Source organism: Pristis pectinata, chromosome 35 (genome assembly GCF_009764475.1).
Source record: "Pristis pectinata isolate sPriPec2 chromosome 35, sPriPec2.1.pri, whole genome shotgun sequence".
NCBI classification, from domain to species: Eukaryota; Metazoa; Chordata; class Chondrichthyes; order Rhinopristiformes; family Pristidae; genus Pristis; species Pristis pectinata.
The window spans coordinates 4,403,554-4,428,202 of NC_067439.1; the positions used below are offsets into that span (position 1 = coordinate 4,403,554).

Here is a 24,649-nt window from a genome sequence, read left to right on the forward strand (position 1 = left end):
GGGCGTCGAAGGTCGGCGAGATGGCGGGCTGCGGGTGGAAGGAGCTGTGGCGGCTGTGCGCCCGGTGTCGGCCCCTGATCGGCGGCTGGCGGGCCCCGGCCGGCCGCTGGTGCAGTAGGAGCAGCCTGTACGACCATGTGAGGGACGGCTACTCGGACAGGCCCCGGCTGGACATGGGGCTGGTCTGCAGTCACACGCAGGCCGTGCTGGACAATGTGCGGAATCGCAAGGGGGAGCTGACCGGGGAAGATGTGTCCGACATAGTAGGTTCAATGGGTGCAGTGGACACCTCACACCGCCCTCTGGACCGGTGCCTGCAGTGGAATACACATAAATGAGTAGCCCCACATGATACCTTCTCCAGTTGTTTCTTAGAGACACAAGAGAGACTGCAGCTGCTGGGAATCTGGAGCAACACACAAAACGCTGGAGGAACTCAGTGGGTCGGGCAGCATCTGTGGAGGGAAATGGACAGTCGACATGTCGGGTCGAGATCCTCCATCTGGACTGGGAAGAAAGAGGGGAGATAGCCAGTATAAAAGGTGGTGGGGATGGGGGGGTTGAGCAAGAGGTGGTGGGTGATAGGTGCATCCAGGTGAGAAGGTGGTGATAGGGAAGGTGAGAGTGGAAATGATGTAAGAAGCTGGGAGGTGGAAGGTGGTAGTGACAAAGGGCTGAGGAAGATGGAATCTGATGGGAGAGGACAGTGGACCATGGAGGGAGGAAGGAGTGTGTGGGTGATGGGCAGATTGAGAGGGGAAAGAGAAAGGGGTGATGGGGCCAGTGAGATAAGGAAAACAAAGGGGGAGGGGTGACAGGGAGGGGTTAGCAAGATTTAGAGAAATCGATGTTCATGCTGTCAGGCTGGAGACTTGCCTAGGTGGATTATCAGGTGCCATTCTTCTAATCTGTGTCTGGCCTCAGTTTGGCAGTAGGGGAGGCGGTGGACAGACATGTCGGTGTGGGAATAGGGAGTGTAATTAAAAAGATCCCAGCTGTTACGGCAGATGGAGCAAATGCGCTTGACAAAGCAGTCCACCAGCCCCATCACCCCATCTCTTTCCCCTTCCCCACCCACACATTCCTTCCTCCAGTACCCCTCCTCCCCTTCTTCCATGCTCCACTGTCCTCTCCTATCAGATTCCATCTTCCTCAGCCCTTTGTCACTTCCACCTATCACCTCCGGGCTTCTTGCATGATTTCCACTCTTTCTCCCCTCCCTCCCTCACCTGTCTATCAACCCCCCCCCCCCTCACCTGGATCCACCTATCACCCACCAGCTCTTGCTCCACCCCCTCCTTTTTATACTGGCTCTCTCCCCTCTTTCCAGTCCTGATGAAGGGTCTTGACCGGAAAAGTCGACTGTCCATTTGTGTCCATAGATGCTGCCTGACCTGCTGAGTTCCTCCAGCATTTTGTGTGTTGCTCTTTTGTTTCTTAACTTGCCCCAGTGTCGTCATCTTGCACCATCATCCCTGTAACCTGTACACCATCCAATCATAGTCTTCTCCTTTTGTTCTTTCCTTTCCCACTATTCTCCATCTGAATAGCCTTCTATATTATATGGGTCAAAAATCGGGAGGAATTTTGATCAAACCACTGTAAGGTCTAGTCAACCCACACCTTGAATACTGTATCCAGATATGATCAGTTGGATATAAGAGAGGACGTGGGGTACCACAGATAAGAACCACAAAAGTTGATGTATGTTAGAGAAACAATAATATAAAAGTAGATCATTCTCCCATTGTTGGCTCTCTGGAAGAACAATCCAGCCAGTCCCATAGTCCAGCTCTTTCTCTATTCTGTGCATCTGTTCAATTCCTGCTTGAAAATAATGATTCTAAATATATTTGCAGATTTTTTGCAGCATTGCTCTGGGAACTTAAAAGGTCAGTTATAGACTTCAGTTGAAGGAATGAGTTGATTGGACCAGACTCAATCCCAATTTCAAGCTTCTTTTCTGGCCCTCCTTTCTTTAGTTCTGTGATCACATCAAGAAGAACAAGAGCAGCAGATGCATGAGATTATCACAAACTGCATGTTCCCTTTGATTCATGTGGTGTCTTGAGTTGGAAATATATTGTCATTCCTTTATCACTGAGTCTTAATCCTGGATCTCTCTTTGTAGCAACCCTGTAGGAACACCATCAGAAAAACTGCTCTGGTTCGACGAGGTGACTCACTTGTCAAGGGCAGCTGGGATTGTGCAGCAAATGCCAACCTTGCCAGGGTCTCCCACATTCTGTGAATGAATTAAAATGTATAAGAAGTTTCGGTTATAAATGTTGACTTAGCGTATAATGGAAAAAGTTAACAGCTAATTGTATAATTTTTAATAAAGAAAGCATAGTGTGAGATAAGGTGTAGAAAATCGATTTATTAGAAAGCTTTATTAGGTTTTAAAATATTTCTTCAGCTCTTTGAGGGCGTAAAACACAATGATCCTTCCTCTTTCCAATACTCTTTCCAATTGTTCCACCCCAACAGATATCTACGTGGCAACAGCTGATAAAAACAAAAGAGGAAATTGAGAAGTTGGAGAATGAGAAAAGAGCTATCAGTGATTCAGTTAAAGCCCTGCTGGTAAGAATGATGCTTGGAGTTTACGCAAGACGTTGGACAAATGAAGGTGATAGTTAGTTCGCTGAGTAATTTGATTAAGGAGTTAAGGGTATTAAGGGGAACAGATAGGACATGTGGAAAGAAATTACTACTTTTGTTTGCAAAGTTTAGGATTAGTGGAAGTAGTCTTAAGATATCAGAGTTGGGGATTTCAGGAATGAGATAAAGAACGGTTCTGCATTCAAACAAACCATGGTGGAAACTTGGAACTTACAAATGATAATTGATACCAGATTATTTTTAAGTTTAAATCTAAGACTCTTCTTAATCAAAAGTATCAAAAGATATGCAGTAAAGAGAGGTACATAGAGCTAGGTCACTGATCATCCACGATTGAGGACAATGACCATACATCTGCATCCACTTTGAGAAACACATTTAATGTAGGTCTGATTATTTTTTTAGAAAAATGTGGTCACCAGACTTTCAGTGAAGCGCAGTGATGAGTGCATAAGTTTGTAATATTTTGTCCTTTTTGAGCTGTGGCAAACACTCAACTTTGGCCTTTGAGGAAAGACCTTTTTGAGCCATGTTATCTGGGTGAAAGGCAGTTTCAGGGTCAGGCACAGTGACAGTGAGGGGGCAATTTATGTGATGATCTGAATATCTCACAATGTTAAGGTGAGTTGGTTTTAATGCAGCTCACAGATTGTGCCCTTTCATTGTATCCATGCCTTTGCTCAATGACAATATTGAGAGAATTTTTCAAAGTTGCTATGTTCTCAAATCACAGATGTAAAATTCATAAAATGTAAAATTCGTAAAGATCAGCAGAACTCTGAAGTATAATCGAGGAGGATGCTCTTAATCTTCTCAAATGGCTTTGTTTGCCGTAAGAGTTAATGGACGTGAACAATCCATTTATCCCAATGGGTTTATTATTCTGCTGCTTCAACTCTTTAGTCAATGTTCCTCATGAGATAGACAACAACAATATGTTTAAGTAGTGCCTTTAGTATGGTAAAATGTCACAAAGTGCTTCACGGAAGTGATAGCAGACGAAATGTGACATCCAGCCATGTAAGGAAAAGATTGATCAAGGGGTAAAGGTAAAAGAAACCTTTTAGCGGAGAGATCCATAGAGGTTTATGGAGAGCCCAGGTGATAATGAAGGAATCAAATCAGATACACACACAAGAGGGCAATGTTGCCAGAGCACATGATTCATTTGGAAGATTTGCACAGATAGGAAGGAGCAAAATCAGAATTTGAAAATGTGGACAAGGATCTTAAAGGTTTTGCTGGACCTGAAGTCAATAAAGATCAGCCAGCAGAAAGATTGAACAGAATGTATCTGTTTTTGACGAATAACATGTATGTATAAACTCCATATATACAACTTTGCTTCAGGAGGATCTCTCAGTGTTGGCATTATGTAATTGAGTAAGAGGAGTGTTTGATTTAAGGAAGAAATATTGGCCAGGAGCCCGAGGGAATGTCCTTTGTTCTTCAGAATAAAACCATTGGCTCTTTTACATTTGCCTGAGTGAGCTGAATGGGCTTCAGTAAAGTAAAAACAGAAATGCTGGAAGAACTCACCCAGTCAAGCAGCATCTGTGGAAAGAGAAGCCATTTAACGTTGCAGGTCGAAGACCCTTCATCTGAACTGAGAAAAGGACAGAAGGTGGGGGAGGACAAAGGGAATGTCAGTAATAGGGTGAAATTTAATGGACATTCATTGAATGGACAGTTAAGCTCCTTTGTGTGAATATGCTGTTAATGTTGTGAAGTCTGGGTGATACAGTATATAATCTGGCCTACTGGAACATTCAGAATATAATAAATGTACAACAAAAGAAAGATAAAGTTACCTGAAGTTGGAGAATTCAATGTTGAGTGCTGCAGGCTACAGTACATCCAGACAACAAGCTGAGTTGTTTCTCGAGCTTGCGTTGGGTCTTGTCGTAACATGGTAGGAGGCAACAGGTGGAGAGGTCGGACAGATGGTGAATTAAAGTGGCAGGCAACTGGAAGCTCGGAGTCACTCCTGGGGATTTTATTCAGGATGTGGCCTTCACTGACACTTCTCATTGCCTCTGAACAAAGTGGCTCCAATATAGAGGAGGCTGCATTGTGAACATTAAATAGAGTAGAATGAAAGTCTCTTCTTGAAAGAAGGCAGTGTCAGCAAAGCAGTGCACTCTCTTTTTTTCTGTTAGTTATTTTGGAATGGGACTGGAACCATCAAGATTCCGCCTCACTTGGCAGCATTGGGTAAACTGAAATTGTAGCTGTGTGCATTCCTCGATAGTTTGTATGAAGCCATTGATGGATTTCCATGTGTAGCAGTCACTAGATCAACTGGAGCAGAAAAGCTGAGGAAGAAGCAGAAGAGGGAAAAGTGATGGGATGCTTAGGATTTGGAATTCTATGCACAGGGGGAAAAGATGGGAAAAGTTATGTGCAAATATTCTGTATGTTTAGATGTTTGTATCTGAATTGGTAATTTTGTTTTTTTTATATATAGGATAAGAAAAACAAAGAAGCACTTCAGTCAGTAAGTACCATCCATCTCATCTTTCCAGATACGAGTGTGGGTTGTGGGCTAAAGCCCACACAAGAGCTGCCACGGTTATGGAACTTGGCCCATAGAACCTCTTGGTATGGCTTGTGGGAGGGGCCTCTCCTGACGTGGAGGCTCTGCTGTTCCATCATGTATGAAACTCAAAGCACCACGCAGGGTAGAATGGGCTTCCTCCAGTGCAGAGAGAAGACATTGTGGAGCAAGTGGGTTGGGAGGGGATTGGCAGGGTGGGTAGTGGTATTGAAAAGAGGGGATACCTGGCTGGGAGAGAGGTGCTATGTGGGTGGAAGATTGAGTGGGACTGGTTTGAACAGATGGTTAATGGGTTGGTGGGCTTGCAAATGTAGATTCCTAGGGATCATTAGAGTACAGAAGGAGGCCATTGGGCCCATTAAGCCCCTGCCAGTTCCTGTGAGAGTAGCTCCATTAATCCCATTCCTCCACCCTTTCCCCATAGTCAGATGCAGAAAGCTGGCTGAAAATGCATGCTGGGTAACAATAGCCACGGGTACAGGTGAGAGTTAGGCTGTTGCAATTGACTTGCTATGTGATTGGGTCTTCTGTGGCCATGCCCAGTTCTCCTAGCCCATTGCTGAACTCGTTTTCAATAGCTGCACATTGTCCATAGAACACGGCTTGCAGTTTGCAGCAACTACAGTGTGGCTTGTTGCAAAGACCCCAACAGTGGAGGTTAACAGTGCACAGGCTTTGCCTTGTCCAGAACCTCCTCAGCAACATCCACTGACTGTGTGGCAGCTTGAAGGCAGGTCAGTAGATGAGGGTCTAGTAAGGAACTTGATTGCTGGTGATGCTGATCCCTCCCTCGCCAACTCCACTGTCTCCCATTCAATACACTGGAAGGTCTCTGTTTTGTACTCCTGATGTGCAGTTTGTGCCACAGTGTGTGTCACTATGTTGGGCATGCAGTAAGTGGTTTTAATAAGATTATTGTAAGCAGCTCTGACAGTGGAAATTAAAAGGAAACTTTTGTACATTTTTTATTTCAATGTATGTGGTTAAGTTTATTGTTTTCCCTGTGTATCTTTAGCAAATCTCACTGCTGTTCAGATGGTAAAGTGAGCTTGAAAGCCCAGTGAGGATCATAATATGAATGTGGCCGGAAAGGGAAGAATTATTTTAACGTCTATATATATTTTACTATTGGAAACAGCACCCTGACTTCTCAAGGCTGCGAAATCGCGGAAAGGAAATTCGCTTGGAATTAAATGTACTGTATCATCAAGAGAACCAGCTTGATGAACACTTCTATCTGAAAGCATTGAAACTACCCAACTGGACTCATCCAAGTGTGGTAAGCTTTAATGCGTGCATGTGTGGAAAGTTACCCCTGCTGTTACGGGTCAGGTTGCTATTTGGTGAATGTCCCTTTAAGGCACCTGGACAGTAGTGTGAGAGAGTGTGTGTGTGTGTGTGTGTGTGTGTGTGTGTGTGTGTGTGTGTGTGTGTGTGTGTGTGTGTGTGTGTGTGGTGTCATCAAGACAGCAAGAAGCTAACGTGCTGGCCGTTTTGCTCAGTGAATCAAGGTAAGTCGAGAAGAGGAGAGAGAGAGAGAGAGAGAGAGAGACTGACTGCTGGTCTCCATAACAATGGATGAAGAACAATAGCAGTGTCTATCACTACAATCCATGTATGGATTTTTGGAGCAAACAAGTGGAGTCCACTTTGTTGTTAAGCTGTAGTGGGAAACAGGTATTTGTGTGGGCGGCCACACATCGAATGCCTTCGGGGTGGCAGATACTTCGGAACAAAGCAATGGAGATTATCGTAGGTTGAGGTGTCATATGGGTTCCATCGTGGAACATGTGGATTTCGTAATTTCTCTCTACGTTCTCACTACGGGTTAACGACAAAGTGAACTCCACTTGTTTGCTCCAAAAATCCATACATGGATTGTAGTGACAGACACAGCTATTGTTCTTCATCCATTGTTACGGAGACCAGCAGTCAGTGTCTCTCTCTTTCCCCTTTTCGACTCACTGAGCACAACAGCCAATACATTGTTATCTTGTTGCTGTCTTGATGACACCACACACACACACACACACTACTATTCTACTATCCAGGTGCTTTAAAGGGACATTCACCAAATAACAACCTGACCTGTAACACTGCATACATATGTGCATGCATTTGTTATGTGCCCATCGGATTCTCTGATGTCCTTCAGGGAACAAAATGTGTGTGTCATGTGGACCATCCTTTACCATTCTGGTGTAAGACGCACACGGACAAGTGCTGTTGATGTTCCTTTTCCACTTTGGATTTTTATTTAAGTGAATTTAGATTTCCCAGCTGCCAAGCTGGGATTTGAACTTGTGCCTCACTATGAGTCATTAGGACAGACCTCCAGTTACATCAGTTAATCGGTATTGGGTTGCCAGGGTCGGAGTTCAACCTGCAGCTATCCACTGTAATGCCTCCCCATTTTCTGGGATGGTGGTATTGCTGAGAGGTGTGTTATAAGGAGATTATTGTCGTTACAAAATATTGTTTCATATAGTGTGCAAGTGGCCTTGCCCCTCCTTCCACTATCTACATTTCACAGCTATCAAATTCTGCTGTGGACATGATGATGAGAGACTGTAATTACTTGTCATTGGCACTACTATGGTGAACATGCTCCCTTTGATCCAGTCCAGTGCTTCACTACCACACCACAGGAACCCTGCGTTCCTCAATCACTTTCCCTCATTTCCCAGTTTTAGGAATTTGTTGTGGTAATTTGTTGAGAAAATGATAATCTAAACTTGTTCCTGTTGTTTTATTCCAATTTCTAATCATTCTCTTTCTCTTGGAAGCCCATAGGTGATGAAAGTCAGGCTGTCGTGGTTGAGATGGTTGGTGAGAAACCAGGTGAGGGTTTTTATAGATACCAATGGCCATAGTACTGAGAACATTTACAACAAACAACAATAACTTTCCATTATACAGTAAAACACCCCAAACAGGAACATTATCAAACAACTGGGCCATGTAAAGTGACATTAGAAGGGTGATCAAAGCTTACCCGGCAAGGTAGCTTTTAAATTGCATATTGAACGAGGAGATGTTTAGGGAGGGAATTTTAGACCTTTGGGGCCTCAATGCCACAAAAGGCACAGCCTCTACTGATGGAGTGATTAAAATTTGAGGTACACAGAGGTCAGAATTGGAAGAATGCAGGGTTGTATGGCTGGAGGAAGCTGCAGAGCAAGGGAGAGCTGAGGTAATGGAGGGATTTTAAAGCAGCAGGAGCAGTTGCCTAGAGAATTACACTTGGTGGATAGAAATAATAGTGCCTCGGTGAATTACTTCCAGTGAGTAATGTTGACCAGGTCACCAAGAGTTTTTTTGGGTGGTTGAAATCTTGATGGGAAGTGGCAGATGGGTTCTCAGTTTAACACTTTAACAGTCCAGATAACTATAAAGCTTTGTATTATAGTCACTTAGTAATTCATTAACATTGTAATGATCCATTGATATAAATCCCAAATATGATATGATATACCCTGCATAGGTAATAGCTGTGCCACTGTGGTCAGGTCTTTTTGTCTGAACAGGGAGCATGAGAGTTCAAGTCCTACTCTTGGGACTTAAGCATAGAAATCCAGACCTGCTTTCCCACTGGCAAGAAGGAATATGGCACTGTTGGATGTGCTGAATTTCAGATGTAAAGTTTCAGACGTAGAGTTTCAGATGCCTTCTTCTCAAGTGGATATGAAAGATCCCATGGCACAGTCATTAGGAAGAGCAGGGGTAGTCTACCTGGAATCCTGCCTAATGTTGATGTATCCATCAACTAACGTGATGAAAATGGATCATTTGATCATTATCCTGCTGTGGTTTGTTTGAGCTTGCTGTGCACAAATTCATTCTTGTTTTTTTATAATGCAACATTGATGACACTTTTAAAACAAATATTTCTTTCATGTTTAAAAACCTTTGGTTTGATTTGAGATTTTCATTTATACAATGAAAAATACACTTTTCAATGCTAATCTTATCTCTTTCTAATTTGTCTTTGGCAATGTTGATTGATGGAAAAAAAAGCCTTTTACCTAGAAATTGGTTGAACATGTTTACTTACGCAGTTGAAATGTTGTTGGTTACCTAAAATGACCTGTTAAGAAAAACGTGTCCATTTTCTCCAGTAGATGTCTCTCAAAAATATTTTCCATATTCATTCAAGAACTCATTTTGCACCCAGTATAACCTTGGATTCATTGTTGGCAATGTTAGAAAAGTTCATTAAGAAATATAAAGGTTTAGTGTGCCCATTGCATTCCTGATCTTGCATTAGCCTGCAGGTTGAAGCAAAGTATATTTTTAAAAGATAAGCTTGTTATTCTTTAGGAATTCTGATCTTGAGCCTGAAACCTATAAATATGTCATTGACGTGGAATTTAATTGTAATTGATCTCAGTAATTTACAAGATGTGCTTAAGTGAAATCCTTAAAGTGACAGAGCAGTCAAGCATTTAAGCAGCCACTACATGTGGCATTGGAGGAACATCAACATGATGAACAACCTTGATTTTTATATGGTCTGAAATTTCACAATTCCATTCTGACCCTTTCCTTCTGTTTTCTAGAGTTTGATTTTGAACCCAAGGGTCATTTGCAAATCGGTGAAGAGCTGGACATTATTAGACAGAGGTAAGATGAACTTGCTTATCTCAGACCATTGGCAGTAGAAGACTGAACCTGCACTGGGTTTTTAGGTGAGACTTTCAGTGGATTGACTGAGCATTAACTGGGCAATGATTGGTTTGGATGAGGAGTCGCTTGGCAATTTACACAATGGGAATAAATGGGAATGAGTTTAATTCTTTGGGATTCAATGCATTGGGAGCAAGGGAATGATGATTAATTCAGTAGGATAGAATTAGCAGAATTTATTATGTTGGGTTTCTATTTATTGCAAATAAATGGGATGGGCTTTATTCAATTGGGTTTCTGTAGAGTAGGAATGAATTGAAAGGGATATTTTGCATTTAAATTTGTTGTAGTAGTGAATGGAAAAGTTAATTCATTGAGATTCTGTGCTATGGGGAGAGACTTATTATATTAGGGTTACAATATAGATTTGGAGTAAATGAGGTGAAATTAATTCTGTTAAAACTCTGCATTGCAAGTTAATGGAAAACTGTTTAATTACTGGGATTGTGCATGTTGGAAGTGTATGGGTCTGGGTTAGTTCCTTTGGAATTCCAAATGGCAGGGTTGAGCAGGAAAGGTTCTGTTGCTGGAGTTTGACATTTGAATTCTAAAACTGATTGAGTTGAAATGCATTGCAAGGTCTTCTCTGCAGATTGTGTATTACCAACTAAAGCATGGTAGTGATTTTAAAGGATTGAGCCAAGTACGACAGCAATATCAGTTGAAATATTAATTGAAAATCTAAAAACTGGATATGCTGGAAATATGAAATAAAAGCAGAAAATGCTGGAAACACTCAGCAAGTCAGGCAGCGTCTGTGAAAGGAGAAACAGTGTTAACCTTTCAGGTCGAAGACCCTTCATCAGAACTGTTAGTTGCTTGTTTTTGGGATGCTGGAAACCTGTTATAGTTCACCGTCCAGGTGCTTTTGAATCTTGTTCTGGACAGCTCACTCTTGCACCAGGTAAGGCAAAGACCAAGTAAGCCATCAGGATATTTCCCCCCCCCCACCCTTACAATAATCCAATCACCTATGGCATTGCTCACAGGAGCCCAGAGCATGGCGGTTATAGTTAACAGTCAAACTGGTCAATATCTACTGTCGTAGCTTGGGAACTCTCGGTGTTTCTAGCCACTGATGGCTCAGGAGGTTGAATATGACTGTTGAAAGATAACATTAACATTATAAAGATCACGTATTCATCTTCATTGGAGTGGGGCAGATGTGCACCACCTGCACTACTAGTGAGTGGCACAAGTGGCAGAGCTGCTGCCTTTCACCGCTGGTGACCCAGGTTCAATCCTGACCTCGGGTGCTGTTTGTGTGGAGTTTGCACGTTCTCCCTATGACCGCATGGGTTTCCCCCGGGTGCTTTGGTTTGCTTCCACATCCAAAAGATATACAGGTTAGTAGATTAATTGGCTGCTATAAATTGGCCCTAGTGTGCAAGTGGAAATGTGGGGGGAGATGAAAGGGGTTGATTAGTGTAGGTGGGCGTTTGTCGGTCAGTGTGGACTCAGTCGGCCAAAAGGCCAGTTTCTGTGCTGTATCACTCTAACTTATTTTCGTAATGAGTTGCCATTAGCCCTTCCCAGGATAAGTTGCTAAATCTGTTTTAATCAACATGGAGACCGTGAGATTTCAGAACTCGCTTCGTAGTGCTGCCTTCTGGCTAAAAGCTACAAGTATTGTTTCCAGCAGCGGTTTGCATTTGCCTTATGGAAATTCCTTATGTACTTACAAAATGTGGGCCAAACACAGAAAGGGAGGAAATACTAAATAACGGTTTTGGCCCTCAATATAATCTATCCTTTTGATATACGTTGGGACAGTGTTTGGAGGAAGTGCCGGTCTCCTTTTGCTAATGATGGTTGGCTCATTGTGTAAGCCTACATGTCAGGCACTGCATTACGAAAGTGATTCATTGCCTTCGGATATAATGTACAAAGTAACAAAAGTCTATACAAATGAAGATCACATTTGCTTTTGAAGTTGAAATAGCCTCATTATGTTATGTCCCAGATTTCAAATAATACACATCTAAGGTTATCTCTCTCTTTAGAGGAGTCCAACAAGGAATGCTGTCTTTGAAGGCTGAATAATTAAAAACAACACTCTGGCATTGCTAAACAAATGAAGCAATTAGTCTCCAGCTGTTTAATGCAACTTAAATTCATATCATTTACCCATCACTTGGGCTCCCTGGAGGTTCAGTCAGTAATCACACACAAGCAAGCCATGAACTTAATTATGTTGCAGCACAAGTGTTAGAAGTGCATATTATCAGATCAATGGCAGTATTCTCTCTCCAACACTTTGTGACACTTGCTGTAGGTAGTCCATGACTCAGAGGCATACAAGAAGGGTAGGGATCACAGCTACCCATCAGGCTGTGACCTTGGTGCTGGATTTGAGGCCTTGATCTTCAAACACGTTTTTTTCCTCAATCAATCAAAGGTGCACTGGTGAATTGGTGAATATCATCAATGCCAGCCTTCAGTGAGAGGTGGCTCCCTTGATATCAGAAGCAATTTATTGGAAAGTGAGTTTGTACAGTGGGGGCTGATTGGTAGTGGATGTTTGTGGATGTTAAGTGCAAGGCACGTGCTCTTGTATGCTTTATCAAATGAGTTGATAATGACTTGGAGCTTGGCCTCCGAATGTCTGCATATGCAAATATCATATGGGTACTGTACCTGGATGATTGCAGTTGGGGTGACCTTGGTTCTAGAGTGGAAACAACACAGTTTGAGGAGTTTTCCATTTATCTTGTGTGTTAGGTCCACTCCAGCAGCTGTGTACATGGAGAATTCCTTTAAGATGTTGAACAAAACACAGTGGCATGAAGTGAGGTGCAGCACTGGGGTGAGGAAGCAGCCTTGCACTGAGAATGGGTCCAGAAGAGACCCATTGATAAAGATCGTGTGGTTTGTGTGCTATTATGCAGCAGACACCAGTGGAGGCAAATTGAGACACAAAGCTTGTGGTCTACCAGGTAGAAGTGATCCCTGCCCTCCCTTTTGCTCCCGTCATGCCTGTAACACACACTTTAAAGCACTGGAGAGGTCACCAATGCTGCTTCTGCTAAATCCTCCAAATTCACTGGCAGGATAGGCAAAGCAATGGCAGCATTTTCTCCCAGGCCGACATCCCCAGTATTGAGACCCTAACTGCAGTTCATTGGGCGGGTCGTGTCGCTCACAGGCCTGACACCAGATTCCCAAAACAGACACTTTAGTCTAAGCTCTGGGTGAACAGAGGAAACAGTTCAAGAGTGTTCTCAAAAGCCTCCTTGAAGATGTAATATCCACATTGACTAATAGAGGAGGAGAATTTGGGATGGTGCGGAGAACTTACATTAGTTTCATCAGGAGCACCCAGTGTAAATGATGGAAGGATCTCACCATCTCCCAAAAGCTCCAGAGCCTGCCCAATCAAGCACATCCTGCCCCACCTGTGACAACCTGCAGGTCCAACAGTGGCTTTTAGAACCTCTGGAGTGGAAACAAATCATCCTGGATCCCCAGGGACTACCTGAGAGAAAGAGAGATCCACAAGCAAGCCATGGACTTAATTAGATTGCAGGGCAAGTGTTTGAAATTATTAAATTAGATCAATTGCCCTATCAGCAAGGCACAGTTAAAAGCTGTTATTCACCCAACCAACAATAGAAATTTATATTTGCGTAGTGTCACAAACCAGCAACAAAAGAAACACACTGAGCATGATTTAGTGTTAAAAACTATTTTATTAATCACTACTTATGATAATACGTAAAATAAAAGTTAAAATGTTAGTATGTTAGAATTCAAAAATGTTAAACCTCGAACGTTAACCCCAAAACTAAACTCGTCGTGTGTGTGTGTGTGTGACAAAGTCCAAAACTCCCAGTTCCTGAATGGTTCTTAAAGTTCAGTTCTGCAAGCCATAAGGTGAAACATGAGCAAGGGCTTCTTCAACAAACACCGTTGTCTGAAGATAAGATGTAGATGTAGAAAAACATAGAGAGAGTACATACGAAATCCAAATGTTCCACAATGGAACCCAAACGACACTTCAGTGTTTACTCGGTAGTGACTTGCTCACCCCGAAAAGCATCCGAACCGTGGTCGTCCACACACAAATACCTGTTTCCTTCTACAGGTCAGCAACAAAGTGAACTCCACCGGATTACTTCCAACTTCCATACATGGATTTCAGTGGTAAACACAGTTATTGTTTCTCATCCATCGATAGAGAAAAACAAGCAGGCTGGTGTCTCTCTCCCTTCTCTCTCTCTCTTTCTTCTTCTTCTTCTACAACGTCATTACGTCCTTTATCTTCTATTGACGTAAGCACGCCCCACACACACATACACACACACTCTCTATCTTAAAGGGACTTTCACTGAGTCCGTAACACCTCCCACCTAAAAAAAAATTTTCCCAAGAAAATTTTAACCGCGCATACAGTTAGTAATGTTAATAATTATCATGCTACACAACTACAGACTATCAGATTAGTACAGATACATGTTTCCCATTTAACATCGGGAAAGACAATCAGCAATCACATTATCTTTGCCTTTAATGTGAGTTATCATGAGATCAAACTCTTGCAAAATTAAACTCCAGTTTAACAGCCTTCTGTTCTTGTTTTTGACTCGGCTCAGAAACACCAGTGGGTTATGATCTGTATATACAGTCAATGGTTTCTGAGCGGTGCAAACATATACACTGAAATGTTGCAAGGCTAAAACAAGCGACAGTAATTCTTTCTCTATGGTGGAATAATTCTTTTGATGCTCATTAAATTTCTTTGAAAAGTAAGCTACAGGATGGTCAATATCATCAAGGTCACCCTTCTGCAACAACACAGCTCCTGCAGCTTCATCACTGGCATCTACTGCTAATGAAAATGGCTTTTCAAAGTCAGGTGTTCTGAGCACAGGATGGTAGCATAAAATGGCTTTCAGCTTCTCAAATGCTTCTTGACAAGAATCTGTCCAAACAAACTTTACTCCCTTCTTCTGAAGATTAGTTAGGGGAAGAGCAATATCAGCAAAATTTTTACAAAATTTTCGATAATATCCAACCATTCCCAAAAATCTTCTAACAGTCCTCGTACCTGTGGGAATAGGGAACTCAGATATTGCTTGAACTTTTACCTGAACAGGAGCTTGCTTGCCTTGACCTACAACATAACCAAGATACGTCACAGTGGCATGGCCAAATTCACTTTTAGCCAAGTTAACTGTAAGGTTAGCCTTGGAAAGTCTTTCAAACAACCTTTCTAACGCAGAGATGTGATCTTCCCAAGTATCATTCCCAGTCACTAAGTCGTCAATGTAGGCATCTGTATGTTTTAACCCATGAATCACTGAATTAATCATTCTTTGAAATGTTGCCGGAGCATTTTTCATTCCAAATGGCAAAACATTGTATTCATACAATCCAGAAGGGGTTACAAAGGCTGAAATCTCCCTTCCTCTATCTGTTAATGGAACACACCAGTACCCTTTTAACAGGTCAATCTTTGTAAGAAATTTTGCCTTTCCCACTCTGTCTATGCAATCATCCACCCTAGGAATAGGGTAAGCATCTGACTTTGTTACAGCATTCACTTTCCTGTAATCTGTGCAAAATCTAACAGTTCCATCAGGTTTAGGTACAATAACACAGGGCGAACTCCAATTTGAACTAGAATGTCTAATAATATCATTTTCCAACATGTATTTTATTTCCTGATCAACAAGTTTACTTTTTTCCACATTCATTCGATATGGGTGTTGTTTGATTGGTTTTGCATCCCCAACATCAACATCATGGGTAATTATCGATGTTCTGTTTGGAACATCTGGGAACAGATTTTTAAATTTTAAAATTAATTCTCTCATCTGTTGTTTTTGTGAAACTTGTAAATGGTCCAACTTCGTTTCAAGGTTCTCCATGATATTTTGGTTTTTCAGTTTCGATGGAACAATATTTGGTCTAAATTGGCCTTCCTCAACATCAACATCAGGCATTCTAGAAACAACCTTTACATCATCCACCAAGGCCACAACTGAATCCTTCTCATAATAAGGTTTTAGCATATTTACATGACAGAGTTGCGTTTTCTTGCGTCTATCTGGTGTTTTGATTATATATGTTAGATCAGTCACTCGAGATTCAATAACATAGGGTCCAGAAAAACGAGCTTGCAAGGGATTATTTTGGCTAGGGAAAAATACCAACACCTTTTGCCCCACTGCGAATGTCCTAGGCCGAGCACGTCTATCAAAATATGTCTTCATTCTTATCTGGCTAGTTTTCAAATTCTCTCTTGCTAGCTGGCAGACTCTCTCCAACCGAGTTTTAAATTTTTGGACATGGGGAGGTCTCCATTTCCTCATTAACACTCCATTTTTGACATAGTATCCAGTTGGCACCTTTTCAATCTCCTCACATGAGAGTGCTTTTTCTTTCAATTCTGTCAACTCAGGGTCCTTTGTCTGTTCCACCATAAAATCCTTCCTCGACAAAGACAAATCTTTAAATTCAGTCTCACTATAAGGATGTTGATCCTCCAGTGAAGACAGAAAAGTCTCAGATAAGGCATCATAATTTTCTTCCTGTTTAGGACTGTCACAAGGAACCACATCAGACTGCACCGGACTGTCTGTCTTGGCTAATTCTTTAGCTCTAGCTCGAGTCACCGCACATGATGGGTAAACATCTGGATCATCCTCAGACTCATCAATCCTTGGTTTGGTTGTTAACCGTACCACAGGATCACTTTCTCCATCTGCAAGGTCATTTCCCAATAACAAAGAAACTCCTTCCACTGGCAAACTAGGCCTTATCCCTATCTCGACTGGTCCTTCTACGAACTTTGACTTTAAAATCACCCTGTGAAAAGGGACAGACATGGTCTCACCTGTAACACCTCGTACTAGATTTACTTCACCAGTGACACTTTCTTCACCAAAATTTAAAACACTGTCCAGCAAGAGAGATTGACTAGCCCCAGTATCTCTAAGAATTTTCACTGGCACCTGGGGTGACTCATCATTCAGTGAAACAAAACCCTCTGATACATACGAACGGAATTCCTTTCTCACCTCCTCCAACTTTTCCGATTTTCCCTCTTGCAAGGACTGATCTTTAACAGCATCTCCTAAACCTTTTTGATTTTTAATTGCCTGAAAGCAAGCATTGGGCCCAGCTTCCTTCTTTTTCTTCAAAAGGGCACAATTAGATATCACGTGGCCAGGTTTCCTACAGTAATAACAAGTACGCTCAACAGGTTTCTCCAGCCCTGGCTTCTTTTCATCTTTTCCTTTTTGATTACCTCCCAATTTAATCTCTGGTTTACCTGGATTGTCTTTGTAACTCTTTTGAAAGGTTTTAGGTTGTCCCCATTTGGATTTATGGGTTAAAGCATAATCATCTGCCAACCTAGCAGTTTCTTGTAACGTTTCCACTGCCTTTTCATTTAAATATGTTGTTAATTCAGCTGGAACACATCTTTTAAAGTCTTCCACTAGTATCAATTCTGTCGATTTATCGTAATCCCCATCTACATTTTTAGCCAGGCACCATCGTTCAAAACATATTCTCTTTCCATTGGCAAATTCCATATAAGTCTGATCTGCAGATTTCCTCAAGTCTCTGAATTTTTGTCTATAAGCCTCAGGGACCAATTCATAGGCCTTCAATATAGCTTGTTTTACCTTGGTATAATCAGCTGCATCCTCAACAGACAAAGCAGAATAAGCTTTTTGAGCTTTACCTTTAATCACACTCTGTACCATAAGAGCCCATCCTTTCCTTGGCCAGTTTGAACTCACAGCAACCTTTTCAAAATGTTGGAAATACTGATCAACCTGATCTTCTTCAAACGGAGGGACTAATCGAACCTCCCTGCTGGCTGAAAAACCATCATCAGAATCAGATTCCGAACTCCTACGCTTCATTTGTAACTCATGCTGCCTCTGTTTTTCCTTCTCCTCACTATCCAGCTCCATCCTCTTCAATTCCATCTGCTTCATTGCTAGATCAGCCTCTATCTTCATCTGAGTTAGCTTTTGTTCAGCCTCTAATTTCTTTTCCTCTTGTTCGGCCTCTAATTTCTTTTGTTCTCGTTCAGCCTCTATCTTTAACTGGGTTTGTTCTCGTTCAGCCTCTATCTTTAACTGGGTTTGCTCTCGTTCAGCCTCTAATCTCTTTTGTTCTCGTTCAGCTTCTAATTTATTTTGCTCTCGTTCAGCCTCTATCTTTGCCAGCTGCACCTGTGCCTCAGAAATTGCTATTTCACTGCCAGGAAACTGTTTTAACACTTCCTTCTCAAACACTTTCTTTTCCACATAATGGCCAGCTATCAGTCTCTGAATATCTGCCTTTCTCATAGACTGCTTTACTTCTGTAAGGTTTAGCCTTGTAGCAATCTTTATCAGATCATCCTTTTTCGCCACCTCCAATCCCTTTTGGGTTGGTGACTCCAAAAATGCCTTAATATCCATTGCTGCTGGTTTCCACACACACAAGCCAATTAAAAAGAATTTATCAGACCTCCCTCAAAAATCTTTGGATTGAATCTCGAACAAATTTCGTCACTCTGGGGAACGATCCCAGATGACACTCGTTAACCTTGGGAACTATCCCGGACGAGCCCCCAATTTTGTCACAAACCAGCAACAAAAGAAACACACTGAGCATGATTTAGTGTTAAAAACTATTTTATTAATCACTACTTATGATAATACGTAAAATAAAAGTTAAAATGTTAGTATGTTAGAATTCAAAAATGTTAAACCTCGAACGTTAACCCCAAAACTAAACTCGTCGTGTGTGTGTGTGTGTGACAAAGTCCAAAACTCCCAGTTCCTGAATGGTTCTTAAAGTTCAGTTCTGCAAGCCATAAGGTGAAACATGAGCAAGGGCTTCTTCAACAAACACCGTTGTCTGAAGATAAGATGTAGATGTAGAAAAACATAGAGAGAGTACATACGAAATCCAAATGTTCCACAATGGAACCCAAACGACACTTCAGTGTTTACTCGGTAGTGACTTGCTCACCCCGAAAAGCATCCGAACCGTGGTCGTCCACACACAAATACCTGTTTCCTTCTACAGGTCAGCAACAAAGTGAACTCCACCGGATTACTTCCAACTTCCATACATGGATTTCAGTGGTAAACACAGTTATTGTTTCTCATCCATCGATAGAGAAAAACAAGCAGGCTGGTGTCTCTCTCCCTTCTCTCTCTCTCTTTCTTCTTCTTCTTCTACAACGTCATTACGTCCTTTATCTTCTATTGACGTAAGCACGCCCCACACACACATACACACACACTCTCTATCTTAAAGGGACTTTCACTGAGTCCGTAACAGTAGCAACTGTATGATTCATAGAGTCATCCAGCACGAAAGCAGGCACTGCAACACAACTCATCCATGCCAATCAAGTTGCCTAACTGAGCTAGTCCCACTTGCCTGCGTTTGGTCCATATCCCTCTGACCCTTTCCTATTCATGTACCTTTCCAAATGTCTTTTAAATGTCATAATCGTACTCACCTCTACCACTTCCTCTAGCAACTTACTTCATATGCACACCGGCCTCGGTGAACAGGTTGCCCCTCGGGACCCTTTTAAAAATACTTCCTCTCTCACTTTAAACCTACGCCCTCTAGTTTTGGACTCCCGTACCCTGGGGAAAATACTGTGTATAAAATGTCCTGCAGGAGCATTATCAGACAAAATGTAAGCCTGACCAAAATAGAGCTATTAGTATGTGACCAAAAGTTTAATCAAAGGTAGATTTTAAATGGGTTTAAAGGAGGCAAAAGAGATGGGAGAGCTTTAGGGAGGGAATTCCATAGCTTGGGATCCAGGCACTGATGGCACAACCACCGGTGATGGAATGATTAAGTTTGGGGATGATTAGGGACCCAGAATTGGAGGAGTGCAGAAATGTCACATGATTAAGGACCAGAGGGATTACAGAGGTAGGGCAAGACCATGGAGGCATTTGAAAAGGAGAACATTTGTAAAATTGTTGGTTCACTGGAACCCACTCGGCACTGAATGACCTGCATCATTTTTCGTAAGGTTCCCTCTTCCCTTGAGCAGTCCTCCTTTCCCTCCTATAAGGGGCACCCTAAAAGGCAATAAATTAATACAAGACTTTCCCTTTTATTCTATGATTACCTCATGATATTTGAACACTGTTATAAATGTAGCAGGCAATCTGCACACAGCAAGCTCCCACAAAAACAGCAAAGACCCTCTTGTTGTTATCTACTTTGGTAACATTGATTTGAGGGGCAAATGTTGCCAGATACTAGGAGCAACTCCCCAGGAGTGGGAAGGGGGTTGGGGAAATAATTCTGGCTTATTTCTTCTATTGACTGTCACCTACCAATTCCTCATGGTAAGTGCCTATGTATCAAATGTGCGTGGAGGGGTTTAGAGAATCCAGTTTATGTCTGATTTCCTTCTATCAGGTAGCTATTAATTTAATCTTCCATTGGTCCCATTTGTGTTTTCCACATGCACTAGCAGAGTTGTTATGTTATCGAAACAGTAATCGAGAGGCTTGGGCCAAGAATCTTGGGAAGTGAGTTCAAATCTCACAATGACAACTGGGGAATTTAAGTACAGTTAATTGGCTAAATCTGGAATTATAATGCCAGTATTGAGAGCAGTGGCCATGAAACTATCACATTGTCATTAAAAACTAACTAGATCACTAGCATCTTCGCTCCATCCGCCGCAACAGCCAGGATCTCCCAGTGGCCAGCCACTTTAATTCCACTTCACATTCCCATACTGACATGTCTATCAGAGAAAGCCAGGCGCAGGTTGGAGGAGCAACACCTCGTATTCCGTCTTGGTAGTCTCCAACCTGATGGCCTCAACATCGATTTCTCTAACTTCCGGTAACCACTCCCCCCCCCCTTTTGTTTTCCCTCATTCCTGTGGCACCCTCACACCTTCTCTTTTCCCTCCTCCACCCTCATGACCTGGCCACTACCTACCTCTCACTCCCCACCTCCTTCCCTTTATTCCATGATCTACTGTCCTCTCCTATCAGATTCCTTCTTCTTCAGCCCTTTGCCTCTTCCACCTATCACCTCTCAGCTTCTCACATTCCCTTTCATCCTCCATCCCCCACCCACCTACCTTCCCCCCTCACCTGGACTCACCTATCACCTCCCAGCTCATGCTCCTCCCCCTCCCTTTGCCTTTTCATCCTGGCTTCTGCCCTCTTACTTTCCAGTCCTGATGAAGGGTCTTGATCCGAAATGTCAGCTGTTTATTTCCCTCCATTGATGTTGCCTGACCTGCTGAGTTCCTCCAGCATTTTGTGTCTGTTGTCTCTCTTGTGTCTGGTTCACTAATGTCTTTCGATAGAAACAAATCTGCCGTGCCTGGCCTTCTCTATGTGTTACTTCAGACTTACAGCAATGTAGGTGACTCTGCCGTCTGAAATTCCCTCAAAAGCTTCTTAGTTGTCACTGCTGACTTCTCAGGGGTATTTAGGGATGCTGCCAGTGACGCCCAAGTCCCACGTCACTGAACGTCACTTTCCAATCTTGTGTGATGGCAGTGTTAGCTGTTTTAATATGTATAGAACCAGCCAGCAGTCTCTGTTACTAAGTGCTGGTAATGATTCTGCCTCTTGCAAGCATTGTATTGTTTAAGATTCTGTCTTCCCATCAGTTGCAAAACAGCAGTGGAGCAAATGAAAGTAGCCCCTGTGGCTATCTTTCCTTCAAGTCTCACGGACAGCTCTGTCCTTCATTCCTACATCTCTCTATCTGTCCTGCAGCTGACAGTGACAGACAATTTAAACTGCTGTTGCAGCAGATTATTAAGAGGTTGGGTTGATTTTTTTTTCACCACAGGCCAAGTGATTTTTGTTACAAACAGCTGTTTTCCACAGAACAACAGCAAGAGCCTCTGGCCAGTTTCCTAATGGAATAACAAACAGGCAAAAATTGGTGGAGATGTTTTAACTGGAGGCAGGCAAAAGGTGGCACTCTCACCCACTTGTGTGTCAGTTTATTTGTATTTTCCAGGAGGCACTGACTCTTGACTTGTTCCCTGGTCCAGTGAAAGTCCACCACAAGATGCAGTTCTTCACAGGGAAGGCTGGGCTCTGATTCTTGATTGGCTGTTTGACTGGGAAGGTCATCACATTAGTACCTGGTCATTCTGCAACTGGGTGTGAACAGAACAGGGCTGATAAGTATCAGGAGAATCTTTGGCTGCTTTCATTAGAGTCTGCCTATCTGTGTCAACTCCAGGGTCTCTGGGACTTAGTACACTACAGCATGGAGACCAAATATTGGAACATTGGATATTATTGGCAAATGAAATATTTCTGACTCTTGTTTCAATGAAGTTGTAAAAGAAAATTATTCTCTCCTTCAAGCCAATTCTCCATTCAATTATATTAATGTTGGACTCCATTCACCACCTACGGTCCATATCCTCTTATACTCTCATCCAGAGAAAGCCTCAACGGTTGTCATGAAAGTTCATTAACCTGAAACATTAACACTTCACAGATGCTACCTGACATGTTGAGTATTTCCAGTATTTTCTATTTTTATTTCAGGTTTCTAGTGTTTTGCTTTTGTAAAAATTAATCTCAGTCTAAAAATTTCCATTGAGCTCTCTTCCCAAAAAGCTGATACTGGAATCATGGCTTCTTCCTTGAGCAACCCAGCTGTAATTTTAAGGTTATTACTGCTTCCCCCTACCAATCTATCCAGTCAGCTCCTGTAACCATCTTTCAAAAAATATATAGCTGGATCATCGCCTGACATCTTGGATAATGGCAGCCAGTTTGGATTTTAAACCTTAAACTCTTTTCATTTGCTCCTGATCCAGACGGCTCTCACATGTGTCTGGCCATCGAACCTACTACCTCCGAGGAGCAGGCAGTGAACTGCAGCTCGCTTTGGTCCAATTTACAATGAGTAAGCTCCTCAAAAAGGTGAGCTGTTTTGAACGAAATCCAACTTGTTTTCCTCCCTCGTCTTCTCCATACCATTTGATGACTGCATTGTTGCTGCTTCTTGTACTCGTGCAGAACTCAAATATCATTACTTCTGCTGCAATTTCCACACCGTTCATACTTTCAGATGGTCCATCTCCATGACTCTTCCCTTTCTCAACTTCTCCGTCTCCATCCTCGGGATAAGTTTGTGACCAATATCCTTTGTAAGTCCACAGCTATCTTGACTATACCTCCTTCTATCCAGCTTCCTGTATGGATCAGTCCTTTCTCCCAGATTCTCCTGCTCCCATCTGCTCTGAAATCAACACCATCCACATTGTTTCTGAGATGCCTTCCTATTTCCTCAACCATGGTCCGCTATACTACAGTTGATAGGGCTCTCAACTACGTCTGTCCTATTTCCCACATTTCTGCTCTCAGTCCCTCTCCTCCCACCCAGAGTTTATTTCAGATTTCTGCAGTCTTTTTTTCCCATAAAATTGCAAGTCTTCTGTTATGTTTCTTGCCTCAGGTAATTCTACCCAAAGCAGTTTGAATGTTGTGAGTTCTGTCCAAGCACGCTCTGTATTTGGGGAACTGTGGTAGCCATGTTGTGCACGTAGCAGTAAATGGCCACAGTCCTTCCTTTTCTGTGATGGTGGTTAAGGAATGAATGTTAGCTGGGGCACCAGGAGGTTCCTGCTGTGCCATGGGATTGTTGGCATCCAAAGGAACATTCTCTCCAACCAGATAGTGGCATCGCCCTGGATGTCTACTTAGTGTGCGTGTGTTTTGAACTGTGGCCTCAACCACTCCCACCTGAATCTGATAAATCATCGGCAATGGCAACCGGATGGAGGAGATTAGAAAGAGAACTGGAGTTCCTATTTCTGCACTGACCTTTCATCCTGATCGTTTAAAATATTTGTGTAACATAACATGATTATTGTTCCCAACGGTTTGAGTTTGAAGAAAACTCAAGGCAAAATGTCTGATTATAAAGTTAAGTCTCAATGCATGAAATACTTTGCTGTCATTAGTAGCATGAGCTCCTCATCATTCCCCATATCAGTGGTGGATTAAACTAGATGACATAAGTGTAGGGTAAGGGGGAAGGGATTCAGAGGTGATCTGAGTGGTAAGTACCTTGAAGGCACTTCCTGAGAGAGTGGTTGAAGCTGGGTCAGTGACAGCATTTCAGAATTGTATCGATGAACACTTGAATTGCTTGGGCGTAGAGGGCTATGGACGAAGCGCTGGGCGATGGTGCTAATACAAAAGGGTGCCCTCTGGTCAGTGTGGACAAGTTGGGTCGTATGGCTCGTTTCCATTGCTGTATGATTCTATGATAGTTGTGCTGCCAGATTTAATACTTTTCCATGACTTTTTTTTCTCTTTTCAGGGATTTGTGGCAATAACTGTTCCGGATATGTTGAAAGGGGCTGTGTTTGTAAGTATAGAAATTCTTGGCATTTCACAAGATTAACAGCACTGAAACAGGCCCAAATCCTCAGTCCTGGTGTTTATGCTCTGTATGACACTCCTTCTGCCCAGTTCATTTCACCCTATCAGCATATTCCTTTTTCCCTTCGTGTCTCTCTCCTGAAATGTGTCTGCAATTTCCCCCTTAAAAGCTTCATCTATTTGTGGTGAGTTACATTCTTTCTGTTTTTTTAATGATGTTGGTTTAAGGGCAAGTATTACGTCAACGTCCAACGGTTTGAGTAGAAGTAAAAGGTGAGTAGAAGCTCTATTCGAGTAGAGCAGAATGTCCCTATACTTTCATTTGTCCTTTTACCTTCTTAGGGGGCAGAGAAAGTCTTGGTTTAACATTTTATCCAAAAGATGACACCTTAGTATTGCACTGGAG

General features: G+C 42.4%; 1 protein-coding gene across 2 annotated transcripts in view; it reads left to right on the top strand.

The window, feature by feature from the left end:
* sars2 (seryl-tRNA synthetase 2, mitochondrial) overlaps positions 1-24,649 on the top strand; it is a 40,865-nt gene continuing 16,216 nt past the window's right edge. The window contains exons 1-8 of one of the 2 annotated variants that reach the window (XM_052044406.1): positions 1-263; positions 2,491-2,586; positions 5,093-5,122; positions 6,321-6,461; positions 7,969-8,023; positions 9,742-9,805; positions 22,671-22,776; positions 24,182-24,229. In XM_052044406.1, the coding sequence (XP_051900366.1) occupies positions 21-263; positions 2,491-2,586; positions 5,093-5,122; positions 6,321-6,461; positions 7,969-8,023; positions 9,742-9,805; positions 22,671-22,776; positions 24,182-24,229 (783 nt within the window). In that variant the 5' untranslated portion in view covers positions 1-20. The remainder of the gene's footprint in view (positions 264-2,490; positions 2,587-5,092; positions 5,123-6,320; positions 6,462-7,968; positions 8,024-9,741; positions 9,806-22,670; positions 22,777-24,181; positions 24,230-24,649) is intronic. The other variant, XM_052044405.1, reaches the window with a different exon arrangement.